Here is a 25,784-nt window from a genome sequence, read left to right on the forward strand (position 1 = left end):
CAATCCACAAACTCTTTTCTTGCACACCTCATTGTGTGACGGCATTGCCGAGATTTCCAATCATCTGGGAAAGGATATTATATTTTGATGAGCTGCACCAGGTGCTAACTATATGGCAGGATTTTGTCTTTGAATCTTAGGGAGGCCCTCCTGGGTAAAGAAGGGTGAGGGAAGGGCTAGGGGCATGTTTATTGTTAACAAATCATTATTGTCTACCTAAGTTCAAGAATCAGAGCAAGTAGATTGAAAAAGAAGTAGTATCAGGTATATAGGGAGTGTAGAAAATATGATTAGGAAATGAGAAACAGAGATATGTGCCTGTATTTCTACCCATATGTATTAAATTGTGCTCTTGGTAAATTGTGACTTCTTCGAGGCTTAGAGAGTAAAAACTAAATGCAGAGAGCATAAGCACAGGCAGTAAATATACACACAAATGTCATAACTACAGTTTGGAATAACTCCAACTCTCCCCTTTCCCCCAAGGGCATCACTATCCAGGGTCTGCAAAGGCCAAATAGCTGTTTGGCTTCCAATCTGATTTTTTTGCTAAGAAATCAGAGAAGTCGGTTTCAATTTTAATAATATATTCTCCCAACCTCTATCTAACAGAAAGGCACTTGTGTTTCTGCCCGTTCTTAAAGTGAATTTTGTGTTTGGTGAAAGGTAATAGATTGGCAGCACTGGAAAAGGAATTACTGTATTCCCAGAACAGGTATAACCAGGCAGTGACACTATGAAATTTCTCTCTGCCTTTGGGGAACATTAGAGTACTAATCAGGAAGTCACTGCTATGGTGTGCTGTGCTGAACTCAACAGTATCCTAGTGGGATGAAGGAATTAACAAAGCACTTGAAGGGCCTGACTTAAGGCCATTCATTTATTCATTCAACATTGTGGAGTGCTTACCATGTACCTGGTGCTAGGAGAAGACTTTTGCAAATATTATATCATTTAATCTGCAAAATAACCCTGTGGAGGAGAGAATATTCTTGCTTTACAGAGATGGTTCAGAGAATGATTTGTCCAAGTTGCTCCTGCAAGCACTAGCTCCAACTTTGTCTGACCCCAAGTGCAGTGTTCTCCCTGACCTCCGTGCTGTGGAGGCTGCAAATGAGATGGACGAGACATATGGCCAAATAATGTGATGCAGAGCAGAATGTAATCTGTGCTGTGTGAGTGGTCCTGGTGGTTACAGAGCAATAAAATGATCTACCCCAGGTCAAATCAAGAATCGTTAGTACAGTGACTTAGGATTCATATTCTTTAAGCCTTCTTCAGTTTGGGGATTTGGGGTTTGGTTTGGTTTGGGCTTCCCTGGTGGCTCAGAGGTTAAAGCATCTGCCTGGAACGCAGGAGACCCAGGTTCGATCCCTGGGTCGGGAAGATCCCCTGGAGAAGGAAATGGCAACCCACTCCAATACTCTTGCCTGGAGAATCCCATGGAGGGAGGAGCCTGGTAGGCTACAGTCCATGGGGTTGCAAAGAGTCAAGACTGAGCAACTTCACTTGGTTTGGTTTGGTTTGGTTTGGTTTGGTTTGGTTTGGTTTTGGTTTGTTTTGTCTTAGCTCTCCAAAGCAGCCTGCCTCTCTACCCACCCCACCCCCTGCACAGATAATACATACTTTGCTTCCTAGGGCCTCAGGCCTTTCAGAATGAGGAAAGCCAAAGAGCACTGGGGTTTAGTGAAAAGAGCACTAGATTTGAATTAGAATTAGTATTCTAATTCTAGCTCTGAATAGTCACTCTAGGCTGGTAAGGCTCTTTAATTCTGGATGACTCATCCTCCCCCCCCAACCATGTGAATGAGGATGGTTTACTTCAAAGAGGTAAAGAGATAAGTAATAACAAACTAAAAATAGTGCACAGCCCTTTTTGTTTCCAAGGTGACATATAATTGATGAGTGGAATTACTTACAACAAGGCTTATTAGAAGGAGATGCCAGTTAGAATCTGTGTTTCTCTATAATGGACTCAGCAATGAGAGAAAAGATACCCCCATAAAATATTTTTTAAAACTACATCTTGATAATTAAAAAAGCAAAAACAATGTGCAGGTTGTGTGTTTGGGAAGGTCAAGGGTTTAGAGGTTTGAGGTTGGCTTGTTTTTCTTTTGTAGCTTTGGGTGTTCCATTTGTTGTATGCTGAAGATGTTAATAGAATCAGTACAGTTTGTCTGATGCTAAAAGCAGAGAGACTTATAGGAAATTAAATGTCTTCTAAGAGGCACCTATGTCCCCGAACAAAGTGACTTATCATCCTCACCACAGGGAGCCCCCCACCCCAGTTCCCTGCATCCTTGAACAATTTGTAAAAGATATTCAGGAATCACTGAGGCATTTACCATATGATGCTTCACCCACCCCACCCTCAACCCCCACAGGTTGAGTTTTTGCAGAATGAATCTGCAGTGCCTGAGTTGAGAGAGTATTGAGGGAATTTAGAGGAAACAATACCTGTGAAAAGTTGACTAGCTTCCATTTGGGACTGAGTAGTGATTCTTCCCTGGTGGCAATGCAGGAGACCTGGGTTCTATCCCTGGCTCAGGAGGATCCCCTGGAGAAGGCAATGGCACCCCACTCCAGTACTCTTGCCTGGAAAATCCCACGGACAGAGAAGCCTGGTAGACTGCAGTCCATGGGATTGCAAAGAGTCGGACACAACTGAGCGACTTCACTTAGTGATTCTTTAATGCAATCCCCCCTCTGAATCCCATCCAATGCAATAGGTTTAAAATGTTTATTATAGAAAGGGTGTTGCTGTTGTTGTTGTTCAGTCATCAGTCATGTCCAACTCTTTGCCACCCCATGGACTGCAGCACGCCAGGCTTCCCTGTCCTTCACCGTCTCCCAGAGCTTGCTCAAACTCATGTCCATTGTCAGTGATACCATCCAACCATCTTATCTTCTGTGATCCCCTTCTCATGCCTTCTGTCTTTCCCAGCATCAGGGTTTTTCCAGTGAGTCAGCTCTTCGTATCAGGTAGCCAAAGTATTGGAGCTTCATCTTCAGCATCAGTCCTTCCAATGAATATTCAGGGTTGATTTGCTTCATATTCGAGGTTGATTTGCTTTAGGATTGACTGGTTTGATCTCCTTTCAGTCCAAGGGACTCTCAAGAGTCTCTTGAACTTTGGAAGCTCACCATATTAATAGCAAATATTTTTCTCTTCTTTCCCTCTACTTCCTGTCCTTGGTTTTTCAACTTTGAATTCCTCATTTCTTTAATTTCTGTTGAGGAAGTCTCTAGAGGGTGCTTAAGATGCTTATTGGAATATATAAAGATGATAAGGCTGGTCTAGGCTGGTTTGCAAGCGAGAAAGTCAGGAGGCAAATCTACTGGGAAGGTGCGCCCATTAGAGGTCTGGCTATAGAGGGCCAAGTTTGGGTTACTAAATCTATCACCAGCATTGATTAAGAGTAGCTGTCACACCATCTCTCTGGCATCCCCTTGTTTTGAGAGGAATGTTTTAGAACTTTAAGTATTTAAAAACAAACAAAGCAAAACCAGGTTCCACCCCTGGTATTAGAGGTAAAGTGGCACCAGTGAATGATCCCAAAGGCACTCCATAGAAGCTATGATCTACCCTGATGGAATAAAAGAAAAGGGGATAATGCTACAATTTGGTTCTTGGGCTTTTCCTCTTATCTAAAAGCATCATTAATGCCATGACCTCTGGCTTTTATCAACCTCCAGCACCAACCACCTTCCCCAGACTGATGCATGTAGAAACAGCTGCCACAGCCTCTCTTCCTCATTTGCATAGCTTTGTCTGAAAAGCAGACTGCTCATTACTGAGGAATCAGGTTTCTCATCAAGAAAATTGCATTTTAAATGAATATCTTATGTGTTTATAGGTAAGTAACTAATGTAGTATAATGAGATGCCTGTCTTCTCCCTCCTTTCTGGGTAAGTGATTTTATACTTTCCCAAAACCTAAAATTAATGATTTGCAGTGTAGTAGATAGTATTGTTACAATGGCTAGGTAAACTTTCCCCAAAGCAATCTGGGATAATATTTCATTCATTTATTCATTTAATATTTATTGAATGCCTCCCATATATATAAAGTACTGAGTCTAAGCTCAAGGAAGCTGGTGGAAATTTGAAAATTATAGATACACAGAGAGATATACATTGTATTCACATTCATACACATTCTAATAAAAGGAAATGTGGAAAGTTATAAGAACCATAAGAAATAAACTGCAATGGGTACTCAAAAGGAGAAAATACTTCAGAAAAGGGCTTAATTGAAGAGATAACATTTGATCTGGTTTCTAAAGGGTAGCTAATTACTGTATCTTTACAAAGTGTGTAAATGTGTATGTGTTTATGAAATCTGAGTCAAGTTTAAATGTACAAGATTGCAGGGAAGAGCTCTATGCAGAGGGTACAAGAAGATCAAAGTCAGGAAAGGCTGAGCTCTACACAGAACAGCAGTAGTCTAGTTTTCTGGGCTGTGAAGTGCATGAGAGGGACGATTTGCAAAGAAGATTGGAAAAGTGGGTGAGAATCACTTTGTGCAGGAGCTGGAATTCTTAGCAATGAAAATTTGTACCATGTTCTGTAAGCATTTGGGGAATTGCCAAAGGTTTTAGAATGAGGGTATAGTATAATTAGAACTTGCTCAGGAAGGCCAACACTAAAACAATAATAATGCAATGCCTGCTACTGCTATTATACAAGATAGCATGTGAAGTGGCTGGCACAAGCACATGAAGCACAGTAAAATATGGAAGCTAGTATATGGTAGTGATTTAGAACATGGACTTGTGCCAGGAGGCCTGGGTTCAAAAGCCAGCTCTGATATTTAATAGCTATGGATCTTCTACAGATTTCTTAAACTTTCTATGATGCTGTTTCCCCATCTATAGAATAGGATTAATGATAATGGCTTTTATAAATTGTTTTGAGAGTCAAATGAGCTAATACATATAAAATACATAGAATAGTGCTCAGTTTTTAATAAAGTACTTGGTAAGTGTTCAGTTCAGTTCAGTCGCTCAGTCGTGTCCGACTCTTTGCAACCCCATGAATTGCAGCACGCCAGGCCTCCCTGTCCATCACCATCTCCCAGAGTTCACTCAAGACTCACGTCCATCGAGTCAGTGATGCCATCCAGCCATCTCATCCTCTGTCGTCCCCTTCTCCTCCTGCCCCCAATCCCTCCCAGCATCAGAGTCTTTTCCAGTGAGTCAACTCTTCGCATGAGGTGGCCAAAGTACTGGAGCTTCAGCTTTAACATCATTCCTTCCAAAGAAATCTCAGGGTTGATCTCCTTCAGAATGGACTGGTTGGATCTCCTTGCAGTCCAAGGGACTCTCAAGAGTCTTCTCCAACACCACAGTTCAAAAGCATCAATTCTTCGGCGCTCAGCCTTCTTCACAGTCCAACTATCACATCCATACATGACCACTGGAAAAACCATAGCCTTGACTAGACGGACCTTTGTTGGCAAAGTAATGTCTCTGCTTTTGAATATGCTATCAAGGTTGGTCATAACTTTTCTTCCAAGGAGTAAGCGTCTTTTAATTTCATGGCTGCAGTCACCATCTGCAGTGATTTTGGAGCCCCCCAAAATAAAGTCTGACACTGTTTCCACTGTTTGCCCATCTATTTCCCATGAAGTGATGGGACCAGATGCCATGATCTTCGTTTTCTGAATGTTGAGCTTTAAGCCAACTTTTTTGCTCTCCTCTTTCACTTTCATCAAGAGGCTCTTTAGCTCCTCTTCACTTTCTGACATAAGGGTGGTGTCATCTGCATATCTGAGGTTATTGATATAGCTGCTATTATTATCATTTTTTATTCATGAAGGAGATGGAATTTGAATGAGCCTTTAAAGAATAGATACACTATAGATATGTAGAAAGATGACTTTCAGGCACAAGAAAGTGCATGACAAAAAGAAAGTGCAAGGTGAGGGGTGTGAACCATGGACTGTTCAGTTTGCCTACAGAATAATATGGGTTAAGGAATTATTGGAAAATAAGATTCAACAGGTAGGCTGGAATCATATCATGAAGGACTTTGAATCATAGGCTAAGAATTTTAGGCATCATCTAAAGACAATGGAAGGGCTTCCCAGGTGGTGCTAGTGAAAAGAACCTGCCTGCTAATGCAGGAGACCTAAGAGATATGAGTTCAATCCCTGGGTCAGGAAGATCCCCTGGAGGAGAGCATGGCAACCCACTCCAGTATTCTTGCCTGGAGAATCCCATGGACAGAGGAGCCTGGCGGGCTACAGGGTGAGCCTGACAGGCCACAGTCCATAGGGTGGCAAAGAGTTGTACATGACTGAAGCAACTTAGCGTGCATGCACACAAAAACAATGGATAAATATTGAATGTTTATGAGTAAGGAAGTAACTTGATCAAAACCCTCCCTAAGGAAAATTCATCTGATGTCTGTGTGTTTGTGTGTGTCTGTATATGTGTGTGATAGATTAGAGAGGGAAGAGACTTGGGGCAGAGAAATTAATTAGGAAGCTATTGGTGCAATCCACAAGGAGGTCATGAGTGTTAGAGTACTACCATGAGAGTGGAAAGGAGGCAATAGGAGAGATATTGGTGCAAGTTTGGTAACTGAAGAGGAGCAGGGAGAGGGGGGAATTACAAAGAGCCTAGGAGTTTTGAACATGGATTACTGAAAGGATGAAGTGTTGTTAGCAGAGACAAGGAATAGAAAAAAATAGGATGATAGGTTCAGAATGGTGAAAATGGAGCTGTAAATCACAGATGAATTTATAGAAATTGACAACCTGATGCTAAAATTTATATGAAATTCAACCTGGAGTAACCAAAAATATCTTGAAATGGAAGAACAATGTTGGAGCCCTTCCCAACTTTAAAACTTACTGCAAAGCTACTATAATCAAAGCAGTGTGGTACTGGCAATGAGGCTAGGCATACAGAGAAGTAGAATAGAGTTCAGAGTTCGGAAATATTTACAGTAAATTGATTTTATTCAAAGAGTGCCAAGACAATGGGGAAAGAATAGTCTTTTCAGCAAATGGTGCTGGGACAACTGAATCACATACAAAAACAGTGAATTTGGATCCATACCTCACACCTATATACAAAAATGAAGTCCACATAGCCTGAGAAGTCTAGATGTAAGAGCTTAAACTATAAAACACTTAGAAGAAAACATGGATGTAGATGTTAATGACCTTGAATTAGATAATGCTCTCTTAGACATGACACCAGAAGCACAAGCAACAGAATAAATATACATAAATTGGATTTCATCAAAATTTAAAGCTTGTGCTTCAAAGGAGACTATCAAGAAAGTAATAGACAAGCCATAGAATGGGAGAAAATTTTTGCATGTCATGTATCTGATAAGGGACTTGTATTTATAATATATCAATACTTACAAATCAATATTAAAAAGAAAAATGACTCAATTTTAAGATGGGCAAAGGAATTACATAGATATTGCTTTAAAGAAAATATACAAATGACCAAAAAGCATGTGAAAAGATACTCAACATCATTAGTCATCAATGAAATGCAAATCAAAACCACAGTGAGATACCACTTTATACCCACTAGGATTGATGAATAAGCAATCAATTGTTTAAAAAACAAACCAAGGACAGAAAATAACAAGTGTTGGTGAAGACGTGGAGGAAGAATTGGAACCCTCATCTGTTAGACATTGCTGGGGGAATGTAAAGTGGTGCAGTCCCTGTGCGAAACAGTCTGGCAGCTCCCTCAAAAGCTTAAATATAGAGTTACCATATGACCCAGCGATTCTACTCCTAGGCATTTCAGCGACATGAAAACATGTCCACAGCAACATTTCTCATATTAGCCAAAAAGTACAGAAATAACCCAAATGTCCACCAACAGATAAATGGTGAATAAAGAAAATGTGGTGTATACAAATAATGGAGTATGATTTGACCATAAAAAGGAATGAGGTACTAATACATGGATGAACCTTGAAGACAGTATGCTAAATGAAATGAAAGAAGCCAGTCACAAAAGACCACACATGAAAGGTCAAAATTAGACAAATCCTTAGAGACAGAAAGTAGGTTCGTGGTTGCCAAGGGCTGGGGGGTGAAGAGTGGTGGGAGTGGGTAGTACCTGCTTGGTTTCTTTTGGGGATGATAAAAATGTTCCAGGGAATTCCCTGGTGGTCCATTGGTTAGGACTCTACATGCTCACTGCCAAGGGCCCAAGTTCAATCCCTAGTTGGGGAATTAAGATCCCACAAGCCTTCTGCTGCAATCAATAACAAAAGTTCTAAAATTCATTGTGGTGATGGTTGCACAACTCTGTGAGTATACTAAAAGCTGTTGAGTTGTACACTTTAAATGAGGGAATTGTATGATATGTGAATATCAATAAAGGTTTAAAAAAATTTTTTTAAGTCTTTTGGTGGAGCTACAGCCATTGATGATGACCAGCTGCAGATCTTTGAGCAGTATACACTGTCAGTTGGTCCTGAAAAGTTGATAAAGATTACAGAGAAAAGACTTTTGGATATCATGACACAGAGCTCTAGTCTCTACCTTCAGGAGAGCAATTTCAGGAGAGCAGTGAGATTTAAAAATGGGATTGCAAGAAATATGTATAGGTAGCCAATCAGTTCAGTTCAGTCGCTCAGTTGCGTCCAACTCTTTGCAACCCCATGAATCGCAGCACGCCAGGCCTCCCTGTCCATCACCATCTCCTGGAGTTCACTCAAACTCAGGTCCATCGAGTCCGTGATGCCATCCAGCCATCTCATCCTCTGTCGTCCCCTTCTCCTCCTGCCCCCAACCCCTCCCAGCATCAGAGTCTTTTCCAATGAGTCAACTCTTCGCATGAGGTGGCCAAAGTACTGGAGTTTCAGCTTTAGCATCATTCCTTCCAAAGAACACCCAGGGCTGATCTCCTCTAGAATGGACTGGTTGGATCTCCTTGCAACCCAAGGGACTCTCAAGAGTCTTCTCCAACACCACAGTTCAAAAGCATCAATTCTTCTGCGCTCAGCTTTCTTTATAGTCCAATTCTCACATCTATACATGACCACTGGAAAAACCATAGCCTTGACTAGACGGACCTTTGTTGGCAAAGTAATGTCTCTGCTTTTCAATATGCTATCTAGGTAGCCAATAAGTAGACAGATTTGGTGATGAAGAAAACAGGATGAAGAGATGGACAACTTGTAACCTAAAGGAACTGAATCAGTAGGAAGGCAGAGACTAAAGATGTGAAAGATCTCATTGGTGATACATGGCTCTTAGAGCAACTGGAAATAGGATCTTGTGCCCAGCTGGTGAAATTAGCCTGAAGAAAGAGAAGGAATATGAGGGCAGACATTTTCAGGTAAAGAAAAGAGGTAGAAGAAGGCATTTATTAGACATAGCTTTGACTAGCTTACTCAAGCATGAGGCAGAAAAAGGTTGATCTGAAAAGATATATATCAAACTTTTTCTGATCCTTGACTGAGGTGATTGAAACTATGTGTAATCAATCAGGAATTACCTTTGGAGAGGGAGCAAAGGTGGGGAAAAGATTTTTTTCCCCTTTTATTTGATAGACTTTTATGTTTGATTTTTTTAACATGAAGAATTTACTTTCAGGATAATTGTATTTTAAAAAATTAGACTAGATGCTGCAAGAAATGTGGTTGTTTACCAATTGGAGGTAAAGCAAATAGTTGCCAAGCTGCACAGAGGGAGTGGCACATATTAATCACTCAATAAATGTTTATGGAATTTATTAAGTTGGAGTTGTAACATAAGCTGTAGAAGATGAAATTGATTTGATTTCTCAGCTTTCTCCAGCAAAACAGCTGAAGATTCAGACCGCGTGATTTATCCAAAGGCTAAAGATTAATAAGGCTAAAATGACAAACATGTTAGGGAATTAAGTATGTTTAAAATGACAGATAATATTCTCCAAAACAAGTAGTGAAGCATGCGTGAGGACAAAAGGTGGGCTGACGGATGTTGAAAATAGAAGAAAAACTAGGACACAGGAGTTATAATGAGAATAAAGAGTAAGTTCAATGGAGGAAACATGGAAGGATGGCAAATTGTACACAGAAAAGGTAGTTCAGAGTCTTAGATGTGAAGCAATTCCAAGTGCTTCCTTATCAGGCTCCAAAGCATGACTATGCCCAGGGATAAGTCAAGCAGAGTGCAGGAGGACATCACTATTACTCAAAAGATAAAGAAACTGTAATGTCAGAGAACTAGGAGGGTTACAGTGGAAAGCAGCATCTCTCTCTTATTCAATGTAGTAAACTCATTGCCCAACCTACTGTGTGGCAAATAGGCATTCCATTAACATTTCTTGAATGAATGAATGAATGACTAAGGTAGCACTTATCATGGTTATTTGTTTTCCTGTCTTCCTCCCTTACTGGACCAGGAACTCTTAGAGTCTTGCTTGTTTCTATATCTCTAGTGCCCAGAATAGGGAAGAGTAGGTACTTGAATCAAGATTTGAGTGAGTGAATGAATATTGAACTGCAGAGAATGATAGCAAGGAAATGAAAAGACAGAAAAATTGTGAACCAGATACCAAAATCCTCAAGGAAGTTGAAAAGAATACATTATAGGTCTGTAGATAAGAACTTTGATAGTATTTGCTTAGTATAAGCAAATGACATTGACCTTAAGAGGAGAGACTGATGAGAGGGAGGAAAAAACACAATTTGGAAGTTAAAAATAAGGAATATACCAATTTCTGTCCTTGTGTTCCCTGTGAATTCTGGAAGAATGGGCAATGTGTTTTCTACTTTGACCCCCACCACAACCAGTCTGTCACCTAACCCTTTCAATTTTTTCCAAATTTACCTCACTATGCGTCCGGTTGCTGTTGTGCCCAGAATGCTTTAGGACCCTTTTTTCCAATATCTTTACCTCCAGTCTTCCTCTCTTTGGCCTTGCATGCAACAGCAAAAATCAAAGTTCCTAATAAGCATTAGTTTTGAATAGCATCAGTACTGCTCTCAGACTTCAGTGTTTCCCATTTGAGCATCAAACCAAAGGAAAACTTCCAATTTTCAGTTTGAGCGTCCACCATGTAGTCCTCTCACATAAGGTGAGCTGTCCTCATTTCTAGTTGCTTTGACATTTACACTGTGAACAAAATACCCCATCTTTTTCAGAGCTTCTAATTACCCTTTTCTCTACCCATCTAAAGCCCTGAGGACTCATTTAAAAAAGAATTCTCATTTTCCCTTCCTGGCTGCTATTAAAACAACTCTCCCAGTAACACCTGCCTTCCTTTATCCTTTCTTCTTCCCTAGTACCTAACACTCAGGACTGATACCAACATTCATATGCTTTTCTTGTGTGACAGTGTGTATTGCCCAATTGATTCTACCATAGGAGTATCTCCCAAATCCAACTCTTCCCTCTGAGCCTTCCTGCCACTGACTTGGATGGTGGCAAAAACCTCCTGATAACCTTCACTTTATCCTGCGCTATAATCAGAGGATCTTTTAAAAATGTAAATTTAATCATGCCTTGTGCATATGGCACGTGTTTGCATGCACACACACAATGTTTGAGACATTTCATACCTTTTAATGAATTCTTTTTTTATTGAAGTCTAGTGATTTACAATGTTGTGTTACTTTCTGATGTATAGCAAAGTGATTCAGTTATATACTTGTTTGTATGTGTCTGCTAATCCCAAACTCCTACTTTATCCTTCTCTCACACATTTTCCTCTTTGGTAACCATAAGTTTATTTTCTATGTCTGTGACTATTTCGTAAATAAATTCATTTGTGTTATATTTTAGATTCCACATATAACTGATATTATATGGTATTTGTCTTTGTCTGACTTACTTCACTTAGTGTGATAATCTCTAGGTCCATCCCTGTTGCTGCAAATGGCATGATTTCATTCTTTTTATGGGCAAGTAGTATTCCACTGTGTGTGTGTGTATGTATACACAAACACAGTATATACCATATTTTCTTTATCCATTCATCTGTCAATGGACATTTAGGTTGCTTCTATGTCTTGGCTATTGCAAATAGTGCTGCTGTTAACATTGGGGTGCATTTATTTTTTTGAAATAGAGTTTTCTCTGGATATATGCCCAGAAGTGGGATTGCTAGATTATAAGGTAGCTCTATTTTCAGTTTTTTAAGGAATATTCATATTGTTTTCCATAGTGGCTGCACCAGTTTACATTCCCACCAACAATGTAGGAGAGTTCCCTTTTCTCCGCACCCTCTCCAGCATTTGTTATTTGTAGACTTTTTTTTAATTTGTAGACTTTTTAATGATGGCCATTCTGACCAGCATAAGGTAGTTTTGATTTGTGTTTATCTTATAATTAGTGATGCTGAGCATCTTTTTACCTGCCTATTGGCCATCTGTATGTCTTTGAAAAAATGTGTATTTGGGTCTTCTGCCTATTTTTTGATTGGGTTGATTTTTTTGTTGTTATTACTGAATTGTATGAGCTATTTGTGTATTTTGAAAATTAAGCCCCTGTCAGTCCATAACTTGCAAATATTTTCTCCCATTCTGTAGGTCGTCTTCGTTTTGCTTATGGTTTCCTTTGCTATGCAAACGCTTATAAGTTTGACTCAGTTCCATTTGTTTATTTTTGCTTTTATTTCTATTGCCTTGGGAGACTGATCTAAGAAAATATTGGTACAATTTAGAGACATTTCATAGCCTTTAAGTAAAAATCCAAACATTAGCCTGCGTGGTCTATCTGGCCCTTTGTGCCCTAAATCATGTTTACCTCAACAGCCTCACTTCCACCACTCCCTGCTCCAAGCCTTCATGCAGTTCTTCCTCTAAACCTAGTCCTTTACCCATAATCCCCACAACCCTCCCTGCTTCCTTCCCCTACCTTCACCCCATGTGCCTGTAAATATTTCCTAGTCTTTTTTTTTTAACTTATTTCAAGATAATCATAGATTCATAGGAAGTTGTAACAAAATGTATAGATGAATCCCATGCACTCTTCCTCCTGCCTCCTCCAGTGTTGCCATCTTGCACAATTATAGTATAACATCAAAATCAAAACGTTGACATTGGTACAATCTATACAGTGTATTAAGTCTTAACCAGTTATACATGTATTTGTGTGTGTGTAGCTCTCTGGGATTTTATCACGTGTAGCTTTGCATAACCACAACCACTAGCACGATCAAGGTATAGAACTGTACCATCACCACAAGGCTCTCATGTACCCTTTTATAGCCACATTCATCCCTAACTCCTGGCAACCACTAATCTCTTCATCTCTCTAATTGTTGTTTCACCAATGGTATATAAGTGGAATCGTGCTGTACAGATTTTGAGATTGGTCTTATTCACTAAGCATCATTCCCTTGAGATCCATCCATGTTTTTTGTATGTATCAAGAATTTCTTTTTGTTGATTCACAATATTCCAGTGCTGTGAGTGTGCCACAGTTTGTTTACCATTCACTGGCTGAAGTACATTTGAGTTGTTTCCAGTTTGGGTAGCTAAAAATAAAGCTGCTATGAACATTCAGGTACAAATTCTTAAATGAAAATAAGTCTTAATTTCTCTAGAATAAATGCCCAAGAGTGCGATTTTTAGATTTTATGGCAAGGCCATTTTATGTTTGTATATCTTTTGTTATACTTCATTGCTGCATGCAGGCTTTCTTCAGTTGCGGCGAGCAGAGGCTACTTTTCTTTGTGGTGCATGGGCTTCTCATTGGGTTCTCTTGTTGCAGACCACAGGCTCTAGATACAGAGACTAGTTGCAGCATGCAGGCTCAGTAGTTGCAGCGTGCAGCTCTAGGGCACTTGGGCTTCAGCAGTTGTGACACACAGACTCAATAGTTGCAGTTTGCAGACTTAGTTGCTCCACAGCACGTGAAATCTTCTCATTCCTGGATCAGAGATCAAACCCATGTACCCTGCATTGGCAGGCAGATTCTTATCCACTGCACCGCCAGGGAAGTCCACAAGTCCATTTTTAGTTTTGACAGGAACTGCCAAATTATTTTCCAGAGTGGCTATACCATTTTATATTCCCACCCAAAAGGTATGTGTGATCGAGTTTCTCCACATCTTCACCAGCAATAGATATTTTCACTGTTTTTCATTTTAGCCATTTTGATAGGTGGCTCATTGTATATCTTCTCCTCTTGTAAGACCTCACAAGAGTTACTCTACCTCCTCCTCTGTGCCATCTCTGATACTTCTTTTTTCGTTGTGTTTTAATTATTTATTAACATAGTCCAAGTCGCCCCTCTGTTCTGAGCTACATGAAGATAAGAACTGTGTCATATTCATCTTTTTCTTTTCCTGCAGCATCTGGTACAGTTACATACTAGATACATAGAGGGCACTCAGTAAATGTGTGCAAAATGAGGGAATGCATGAAAATGAAAAAAAGCATTAGTCTTGCTTGCCTCCCCATCCTCCCCATCAAGCTATAAACCCTTTTAAAACAGAAATCATGCCTCCCTCTGTATCTCCTGGCAGCAGCTAATAGGGTGCTCTGTATGTGTAGCTGCTCAACAAATGTTGGCTAACTATTCAGGTGGCTTATCTTCCCTCTGCACTCAGGAGATAAGCACATGAAAGAGAGAATAGGCCCGAGTATTTCTGTATTAAGGATCATATGTCATAAATTTTATAATATTCTTATATCTCCACAATCACTGAATATTTGTCTACGTAGATGAGAAATCAAAACAAACTGGTCTTTTGAGTCAAAGAATGCCTCTGTAGCTGAGCAGTTTTCATTAGTTTTCAATGCCCTGGTTACATATGAATTTTGGAGGACAGCATTTCATATCCCTGCATTCTTTTTGCAGTTTCAGAAGAATCTGGGATTTTTCTGTTTTTACTCCACTGGTATAATTTGACATGTTGATTATGAAGGGGTCATTAACTGCAACATTTTTATCACTTTTTGACTCTGCATTTTCTCAACTCTAAAGTATGTTAATTTGCACTTGTTTGTATGTCTCTGTAAGAGTTACTCAAGCCCTCGAGGACTGGCATTTGTCTAGGAGCTAGATTGTAAGCCCCTTGAGAACAGGGACCTTATAACTCCTAGGAATGCATTCTGGACATTGTCAACATTCAATTAATGATAATGCTAGAAGCCTGACTAAGGTCATCTGTCACAGTGATAACTTCCTTTTCATCTCTAAGGCTTCTGTCAAAAAAATCCAAAAAAGCTGTTAGGTTGATTTGATAGCATTGAATGATTCTACCCAAAATTATTTTCATTATTACCCACTACAGTTTGTTCTTTGGAGTGCTTTCAGATTTATAGTTTTGGATCAGTTGTTCCAGTTTCCTTCCCTATAATACCCTGGTTACATACAAATTGGAGGGGGGATTGTATTTCATAACCCAGAAGTCCTTTAGCCTAATAAAAAGTAAGCTGATAACATCTATGCTTTCAAAAAGAGTTTAATTCTCTTCACCAGCCCTCATTGATAAGTGGTGATAAACTCCAAGTATTTTAAAATCTTAAATTATCAGAAATTATCATTCATTCAGTATATTGTCCTATTTTCAGATTGAAAATAGCGTAAATGTGTGCACCATGTCCCATGGCTGCTGAAATTAAATTAAGATGGATATTTAAAGGAAATCTGAGTTCTAAAATAGAAAAGCAAATTTGGTCCTTGGTGAGGATGGAGGTGGGGGGAAGTTTTTAGTATGTCAGGTTTATTGAGGTATAATTTACATGAAGTCTGATTTACCCCTTTTAGATGGAAAGTTTGATGAGTTGACAAGTTGGGTTTTTTCCTTTCACTATTTGCTGATTCAACTATACCTCCAACTACCCTCACGACCAACCTTAGACCAAACAGACCTATCTTTTTCTGACATTTTATCTACTTTTTCTTTTCCACAGTGTACTAAAGGAAGTGTACATAGCCTTTAATCCCAAAGCAGTGGTCTTACAGCTAGGAGCTGATACAATGGCTGGGGATCCCATGTGCTCCTTTAACATGACTCCAGTGGGAATTGGCAAATGTCTTAAGTACATCCTTCAGTGGGAGTTGGCAACGCTCATCTTGGGAGGAGGTAAGTACGAAGGAAGGTCACCAAGAGAATTTGTTGACCTTCTGCCATGTTTTGTCCATTGACACAGAGGAAAACTTGGCTTTCTTAGACTGAATAATACCAGGCTGCCCGTGGTCCACAAGCCTGAGTCAGTGAATTCTGCCACCTTCATGGTTCAGCATAAGGAAGTACTCTGACACATTTCTCCTCAGCCTGGCATGTGCATTGACTCCTTGGCACTCTGAAGTCTAAGTTTCCGTTCCTGAAGCAAATGTGCTTTGGTTAAAGGTGACATCAAATCTTATTTAAAATAGAGGATGTTGAGCCCAGTGGACTTTGATCCATCTTCTCTCAGGATCACCTGTGATTCCCAGTTCTAATCATTATCTTTTGGAAACATACCACTAAAATTCTAACCCTACTCACATACAAGTAATAAACACATGAATTAATTGAATATCTAAGCTGAATTCAAGAACAACTTCTTCCCCACTAAAAAAGCATGGATTTGTTACAATAAAGCAAAATTGAGAGATCTAAAGCATCTCTTGGGCATTCTTACCTTCAAAGTATATTTCGTAGTACTTAACCAACAGAAAGCTGGGTCTATTCAATAGAAGCATTTACACACTTGTGAAAGGGACCTTTCACAACCTGAACTACCTTTGATGGTGCTTTGCTTAGAATCTTCTATCTGGCACAATGTTTATTTTGTTAAATGAATAGATTAGTGTGTTAAAATAACATGGTCAACCAGATTGAGCTTAAAGTGTATGTATTATGGAAGTGCTAATAGTTTGTTGTTTGTCAACCTGTTGTAAAAACCAAATTAAAGGAGATTGTGGGAAGGCCTTATGAAAATAAGTGAGATTCAACACAAATACACAAGCATGGTCCTTTGGCAGCCTCAAATCCTAGAGAGATTTAAATTAAAGGTGCTTACAAGAAGCAACTTCTTCTGAAAAGCTGGCAAGAAATGTATTAACTTCAACTTAGGGAAAAGATAAAATTGATAAGTACTGTGGACATATTACTTTCCTTGACAGCACTAAAGACAGTGATTATGATACAGGTAGGGCCGTGGGGAAGAAAAAAAAGCCCTTTCCGCAACATACATCTATGTGAATTCAACTTTTGTTTGAGGCTACAGCCTTTACTTTAGAACTTTCAAAGCCTCTTTGCTTTCTCAGCCCCAAGTCTTGGCTTTAGAATATATAACTATTCTTATGCAATATGTGTATTCCTGAAAATACCAGTGCATAAGTGGGAATTCTTGCAAATTATATTGTATGCCAGAAAGAACTTGCTACCTAAAACCTATGGGGATTCCTTTTGAAATCAAATAATCATACCCAATCCATGTTGGGAATGTTTAAAGGAATACCGGTATTATTTCACTTAAATTCTCAACCCCCAATAACACATAGACAATTGGCAGAGAGGGCCACATCTTCAAACTTCAGTGGACTCCAATGAAGCCAAAAAGATACATTGCAGAAGTCCCTGCATCCTGGACCTTACACGGAATAGAAAGGCTTAAGAAAAGGGTGGCCATATGTCTCCATTTATACATGTTATTCCAGTATAATTATTAATAGTGTCCCTTTGTACTCTTAAAAATGTACTATTGTGAGTGATAAATGATATGGTCTCCCTGCCTAAAATAGACCAGATTCTATTTCCCTCAGAATCCTCTGAGGTTAGGAAATTGTTCCATTTTATCCTTACACTCTCGGAATTTAGCTAAAGGCCAATGTTCTAGCCCTTGCATGGCAGAACACATCTATTCAGCACAAAAATATGCTGATTTTTAGCCAGTATAATATGGCTGCTGGGTGACTGTGACAGGACCTGACGAGGTGGGTCAGAGCGTCAATCAATAGTTCCCTTCCTCATCTTATTCTCTTTGATCTCTGCCACTATGCCTGTGTTTTGTGGAGAAAAGGAATGCTGATATGAAAAGAAGGAAGTCTATTTCTGTCAGCATTTTCCTTTTCTCTTTCCTGGAAGATTCCAGGGCTGTATCTGCCAATAGGTTTAATATACAAATCACATCTAGCAGTCATTTTATAGAATTGTTGCAAAATTCGTCACAGAAACCTTTACTTTGAGTAGGTCGTCTCAAAAGATCCAGGTTTCTTGGTGGAATTGAGGAGCTTGGAGTCCTCTGGAGCACATTCATTCAGAGATGAGAGTCTTTTGATCTTTGTAGGCTTTGGACTTCCCAGTTCCACACTGTGCATGGTCTGATTGGTTTGCTTAGTCTGCCTACTAAGTGGTTCAAAAATATCATTAAAGATGCATAGGTATAATTTTGCAAGTTAGAATTATCTTTTTAGCCCTTTTATTAAAACATTTTTCTCTCCTTCCTTACCCCCCCCTTTCCTCTCCTGCTGTTTTGTGACTATTCTTTCCTAACTTCACAATTCTTGATGGAGACAGGAGGCTATAACCTTGCCAACACAGCTCGATGCTGGACATACTTGACCGGGGTCATCCTAGGGAAAACACTATCCTCTGAGATCCCAGATCATGAGGTAAGTAAGGCTCTGACAGCCCTCTCTTCTTTAAGGGGAAGAGCTGAGTCATTCCACCTAATCAAAATCACGTCCTCACCACTCAATACTGTTTTGTTGAGAGACACTCCAATAACAATAACACACTGTCTTGGCAGAATAGTGGGCTCTTGTTCCAAAATATCCAAGACCTTCTGCCTTTTTTTTATAAGAGATCTCAAAGGCCAACCAACTTTAATTTCTCAATTAATTACAGAGACTGTGGGAAGGGGTCACCTGTTCATACAAAGAAATCTTTGGAATATGTGTATATTTTCATCCCTTAGTCTCAAAACAGAAGAGGTGATTTTTTTTAAATATAGAAACTGGGTTCTCCTCTATCTTAAAAATGTCCTATAGGCAGTATGTCGTACCTCTGTTCTTTGGTGGTAGTCCTGATCGCTCACTTTTCTTTGGCTGATGTAAAATTTTAAAAAAACACACATAACCACTACCAAGACAGGTCTGGTATTTTTTTGACAATTAGTGGCACACAAAATTTGGGGCAGAACCATCCAAAATATGAAACATGTCATTTAAACTTTTGCTATTTTCTTTGGTCATATGAGATGGACTTTATGTTTTCTAAGCACAGATGTCTGTTCTAGTTTTCTCAAAAGAAGTATATGTAATAGAAAGTTCTCTGAGAACTATGAGTGTGCTGATCCCTTTATCTGAAAGTATACCCCTTTACTTCCCACCCACTCCATCACCTGGTGAGAAACTTGTTATCACAGATCAGGATGTGTAGCTGCAGGCTTTAGACTCCGACTTACAATAATGAATCAATGGCTGCCACCCCACCTTCTCAAGGCATCGCCCAAGGAGTCTAGATGGTACTTGGGTTATAGCATTTTGATTCCTGCTCAATGCAGAAGCTGTATACTTGGGAGCAATATGCTTTTTTAGTTACTATTATTTTTTTTTTAAATTAGAAACAAGTTAAACTAATTTCCCCCCAATTTTCTTCTACCCATAGATGAGGTATAATATGTATCTCAGAAAAACCACTCAATGTGTCTAGAATACAAATAAAAGGCACACTATAATTTGAGACAATTTACTGGTGTCAGGGTTAATAGAAGTCTCTTTTCGTTACTTGACTTACCTTTATTCTGTATTTGGAAGCTTTATGAAGGATAAAGGTAAGTGAACAAATTACATTTGTGAAGAAGTGTAATCTCTGTTACTGCTGTGGGAATATCTCAGATTGCATTGTAATTTAAAGCACTGAAACTTCAAAAACTGATCAAGTTATGTCAAAAAAAAAAGTTTTAAGCTGTGGAAGCCTGAATTGAGAATGAGTGTCCTGTTCTCACGAAAAAATGCAAATCTATAGATTCACCTATCTTAAAAGGTTGATAAAATTTTACTGAAGATGAATACTGCCTCTGGTACCTAGGAGATGCCTGGCTGAAAGTGGACTTGGCCTTCTATATAGACATGGCCTATCTTAATACTGATATAGTCTGCCAGATTAAATGAGATATAATGTATGTCAAGTGCTTAACACAGTTCTTGGCTCAAAATAGGCATTTTTGAAATGCAAGTTTTCTCCTTCCTGTTTGTATGCTCCTAACAACTTCTTATATCCAGACATTTATGACTGTCATTCATAAATTTGTCCAAACTCTTTCAAATCCCTTCTGTCATATCCTTCTGGTATGAGAGATGTGAGTCATCCAAGAGGGAACAAAGAAGAAAATTGAAATGACAGTCTTCCAGGTACAATAAGATAACATTTTAATGAAAATTGCCCAAAAAAAGCCCACACAGTATAAAGGCATATATAAGTTTTCTGCCACAATACACACTTGCACACAAATATCCTTTCAGTCCTCTATAATCAGATCAACAAATGGTGGCTCAAAAACACATTCACTGACCACCCGTTGTGTGCCAGGCACTATGCTAGGTGTCTTGAAAGAGACAAAGACACTAAGACCTCATCCCCTATCTCAAACAGCCTGAGATAAAGGGGAGTGTGAGTACTGGGGAGATATGTAAATACACAAATAGTTATATTACTAGACAAAATAAGAACCACAAGACTGGAGGAACAATGGCTATGGAGATGTGCATCAAATATAAAGGGGATACAAAGGAGTAAACAAAATACCCTGCCGTCCATGAGCTGAAAATGTAATTGAGAAATCTAATCAGTGAAAAGGTCAGGACAGTGCAGCAGGCAGCTGAGTCGCTGGCTAACACCCTCGGTGTCTTCCCTCCCAGTCTCAGGCTTTTGTTCTTCTGTCTCCTAGGATAATAATCCTCCTCCTCCAGATGCCCTTTTCCTACCTCTGTACGGTCTTCTTCAGTCCAGCTTAAAGTCCTATGCTTTAAAAAAAACCCTTACCTAAATACACCAAGGCCCTTTGAGCTTTTCCTTCACGTTCATTTGTTCATTCATCCGTTTACCAAAAATTCATTGGGCCCATACTACTTGCCAGGCCCTATTCAAATCTGGATTCAGGACTACAGAGATTAACAAGATAAACTCAAGGTCCTCAAAACTCTCATCGTCTAATAGAGCGATCGTCTAACAGAACAATGTGTTCCACCCAGGACAGATGAGGAGCATAGAGGAAATGTTTCACCAAGACTTTTAACTGAATATTGAAGGTTGATTGGGAGTTTGCCAGGTGAAGAGGATGGAAAGGCATTCTGAGCAGAAGGAATAGAAACTGGAAAGGACCTAGTGCTTCATGGGACCAGGGAGAAATTTGATATAGTAGTAGAACACAGGGTTTATAAGAGAGAGTGGGAATGATTAAGGCTTGAGTGGAAGTCAGAGCCAGATTGTGAGGAGCCTTGAATGATGCACCAAAGAGCTTACATTTTTTTTTTTTTTTTCTGTGAAAACAGATGAGCCTCGGTTTTTAGAAAACTTACTTGGTAGAGTATGGAAGATAGATTGCAAAAGGGAGAGAGCTAAAAAATAGTCAAACTTGTTAAGAGGTTCAAGGATACTCCTATAACACTCAAATCTGTGCCCTTCATTTGGTCATCTGTGGTTTTGGTTGTCTGCGTTCCCTTTCAGTGCTCATAAGAGTGTTAACACCCAGCAAGTTGGTATTCATTGAATGAACAATTGAATCAATGGGTGTTTGAAGAATAAGTGTCTGAACATCCATACTGGAAAACATATTTCTAAGATGGAAGAATTGGAAGCATAATCTAGCCTTTTTCTGGTAACTATTTAACCCCAGTATCAACCCACTCCAGTATTCTTGCCTGGAGAATCCCAGGGACAGGTGAGCCTAATGGGCTGCCGTCTGTGGGTTCGCACAGAGTCATACACAACTGAAGCAACTTAGCAGCAGCAGCAGCAGCAGCAACTACCCATTTTGCAAGAAGTACCAGATATCCTAGTAGGAAATAGATGTATCTGTGGGAAAACACTAGATCACCAATGAAGAGATTTGGGAAGGTACATATTAGAAGTGATTAGCAGTGAAATTTCAATCATAACCCTCATGAGATACCAAACCAGTCATGCCCAAAGTCACTGATCAAGGAACTAGTTCCAGCCCAAGAATTGCAGTGCCAGGTTGGCCAGCCAGGCATGGAAGAAAGAGGCAATCCCAGCTGGAAGAAGAGTTGGGCCCAGCTGGGAAAAATGAGAGGAATGGACCCTGCCCATATGACTGGCCCAAGTATTTCTACCATAGAGAAAGCCCAAAGATGACATGGGATCCCATAAAAAGACCAGTTCATGGCTAATTTAGCAAATCACCCAGTACATATAATAAGGTTTATGGACTATTATATATAAGAATGTTGTATAAGCCAATAATACAGTTTGGATCCTATGATCTAGGCATGATTAAGGCAATTATATTATAGACAGTTATATTCATATATATATGTATGTATATCAGGTATGTTTACATATTTGAATCATAAAGTAGATTTATGAACAAAATTTAGTGAACAAAAAATACTTATTTAAACAAACTTTTTGATGGACTGGTTAGTTAAGTTACGCCTCATTCATATGAAGCGAAATTCAAGGAATACATGCAATCACTGAAAAGAATTAAGTTGATTTGTATAAAAGTATGTATTACTAATATAAAATAGTCTTGCATTGCAGTCTATAGGTTGCAGTGAATCCATAGATTGATTTGAGGAAACATAATATCTTAACAATATTTACTCTTTCAATCCATGGATTTGCTATTTCTACTTATCTAAGTCTTTAATTTCAAATTTTAATTCATACTTTTCAGAGAACAGATCTTACACAAACTTTGTTAAATTTCTTCCTAAGTATTTTGTGACTTTGATGTTGTTATAAATGATATTTTTATTTCAATTTCATATTGTTTGTTGCTAGAATATAGAAATACAAATACAATTGATTTTTTATATTTATCTTGAATAATGTAACATTTCTGAAACATTAGCTCTAATATTTTTTGTAGATTGCTTTGCATGTTCCATGTATACAAACATGTCATCTGTGACTAAAGAGACTTACTTATTCCTTTACAATCTTCATGCCTTTTATTTTTTTTCTTTATTTTGCTTTATTACACTGGTTGGGACCTCCAATGAAATGTTGAATAGAATGGTGAGAATGAACATCTTTGTCTGTTCCTGATTATTTGGGGAAAGCACTTAATCTTTCACTATGAAGTGTGAAGTTAGTGGTAGGGATTTTTTTTTTTAATATCTTCTATTAGATTGAAAAAGTTCCCTTCTATTCCTAATTGAGAATTTTTCTCACAAATGAGTGTTGGTTTTTGTCAGGTGCTTTTTCTTCATATATTGAAATGGTCATATGGTGTCCTCTTATTCTGTTAACACAGTAAATTGCATTAATTGTTGCTTTTTTTAATGTTAAACTAACCTAGCATTCCTTGGATAAACCCTACTTTGTCATAGTATATTATCCTTTTTATATATTGCTGAATTCAGTTTGTTGAAGTTTTGTCAAGGATTTTTGGTCTGTGTTGACAAGGAATGTTGATCTGTTTTTTTGTTGTTGTAATGTCTTTGTTTTTGATATCAGGGCCACGCTGATCTTATTAAATGACATGAGAAGTATCCCCAAGTCCTCTGTGTTCTGAGTTTATATAAAATTGATACTATGTCTTACTTAAAAGTTTGATAGAATTTATCAGTGAAAACATTTGAACCTAGAGTTTTATTTGTGGGAAAGTTTTTAACTATGAATTCTATTTCTTTAATAGTTGTATGGCTAGTCAGATTTTCTGTTTCTTCTTTTGATAATTGATCTTCAAGGAATTTGCTTATTCACTCATGATTGTCCTTTATTGTTCTTTTAAATCTATAAGAGCTATAGTAATGTCCCTTCTTTCATTTTTACCATTGCTAATTTTTTCCCCATTTTTCTTGATCATTTTAGCTAGCGGTTTAATAGATTTACTGTTGTATTTTCTTAAAAGAAGAAGCTTTTAATTTCACTGACTTTATTTTTCTCTTTAATATTTCATTGGTTCTGCTCATATCTTTGTTATGTCCTTTCTATTAATACTTATTTGTATTGCTTTTTAGTTCTTGTTCTAGTTTCTTACAGTAGAAGCTTAGTTCATTGATTTCAAGCCTTTCTTCTTTCTTAATATAAGTATTTTATGCTGCAAGTTTACATCTAAGCACTATTTTAGCTGCATCCCACACATTTTGATATAATCTCTTCATTTGGTTCAAAATAGTATTCTAATTTTCTTCTTTGACTGATGGGTTATTTATGTGTCTATTTTTAAAAATTAATTTCCAATCTTTGAGGACTTTCCAGATATTGTTATATTTATATTAACTTTAATGTTGTTCTGCTTAAAGAACATACTTTACAAATTGCAGTTCTTTTATATTTATTGCAGTTTGTTTTACAGTCCAGCATATGATCTATATTGGTGAATGTGTCATGCAGTTTGTGATGAATGTGTATTTTGATGTTGCTGGATAGCATTTTCTATCATTATCAATTAGGTCAGATTGGTTGAGAGTATTGTTTTCTATATCCTTACTGATTTTTTGTTTGCATGTTCTGTCAATTACTGAGAGAGTTGAAATCTCAACCACGTTTTTGGATTTTGCTGTTTTTCTTTTTAGTTGTGTCTCTTTTGGCTTTATCTATTTTTGAAGCTTTGTTATTAAATGTATATACAGTTAGGGTTGTTATATCTTCTTAACAAATTGACCCCTTTACTATTATGAAATAACCCTCTTTATTTCTGGTAATATTCCTTGTTCTAAAATCTACATGGTCTGATTTTAATATTGTCATGCTTCATTATGATTATCTGTATGGTATATCTTTTTCTGTCCTGCTTTTGAGCTATTTATGTCTTTATATTCACAATGGATTTCTTATAGACAGCATATAGTTGGGTCATGATTTTCTTGTCCAGCTTGACAATCTCTGCCTTTTAGTTGAAGTACTTAGACAACTTATCTTTAAGTTAATTATTTACATGTTCAGGTTTAAATCTCTCTATTTGTTTTCTTTTAGTCCCCTCTGTTCTTTATTTCTTGTTTTCTATTTTGCCTTCTTTTGAATTAAATGTATTTTTTAGGGTTCCATTTACCTTCTTTATTTGCTTATTAGCTATAACTCTTTGTTTTAATTTTTTGTGGTTGCTCTGGGGTTTACAGTATGCATTTTCAACTTATAGTCTACCGTTCTGTGACAGTATTATTCCATTTTTCCCTTTTCCTTCCATGTGCTATTGTAGTCATATATTTTACTTTTGCATATGTTATAAATACCATGATACATTGCTTTATATTCCTTAAACTGTCAACTATATATTTTAAATTTTAAATTATTTATTAATTTAAAATAAAAATAATAATTCCTGTGCATATTAGCACAAATAACATGTTGTGAGTTTTGAAAACCTGTATTTTCCAAAAGAAGAAACTTCATGAGAAGAATAGCAATGCTATACATTTTTGCACATCTCTATAACATAACAGATGACAGCTGACTTCTCATACCTGCTTCTAAATTCAATGTGTTTTGACATTATTTTTGTTTAAGTATATGGAGAAAAATCTAGCATCACATAGATCTGTAGATGGAAAAGGGAGGAGTATTTTAATAACCTTTACAGGTCATTATGGATAGTCTTCTTTGAAACTAAACAAAAACTCTACAAATGGCAGTTTCTTAAAGGAATGCTGTATGGAATCTGAAAGCCTATCAATGAACTTTTGATGTATTGTTACATTAAAATTCATTGGTCATCGTCTACTTTGAAGAAAT

General features: G+C 38.0%; 1 protein-coding gene and 1 non-coding gene across 3 annotated transcripts in view; both read left to right on the forward strand.

Moving 5' to 3' along the window:
• Positions 1-25,784, forward strand: part of HDAC8 (histone deacetylase 8) — a 261,256-nt gene that overhangs the window by 90,317 nt on the left and 145,155 nt on the right. For both annotated transcript variants that reach the window (XM_040265687.1, XM_040265688.1), the window contains exons 8-9: positions 15,841-16,013; positions 18,435-18,529. In XM_040265687.1, the coding sequence (XP_040121621.1) occupies positions 15,841-16,013; positions 18,435-18,529 (268 nt within the window). The remainder of the gene's footprint in view (positions 1-15,840; positions 16,014-18,434; positions 18,530-25,784) is intronic.
• TRNAS-GGA lies at positions 1,315-1,386 on the forward strand. The gene has a single exon. It is a non-coding gene; the product is annotated as a tRNA-Ser (tRNA).

This window comes from Oryx dammah, unplaced genomic scaffold, assembly GCF_014754425.2.
Source record: "Oryx dammah isolate SB20612 unplaced genomic scaffold, SCBI_Odam_1.1 HiC_scaffold_23, whole genome shotgun sequence".
Lineage (NCBI taxonomy): Eukaryota > Metazoa > Chordata > Mammalia > Artiodactyla > Bovidae > Oryx > Oryx dammah.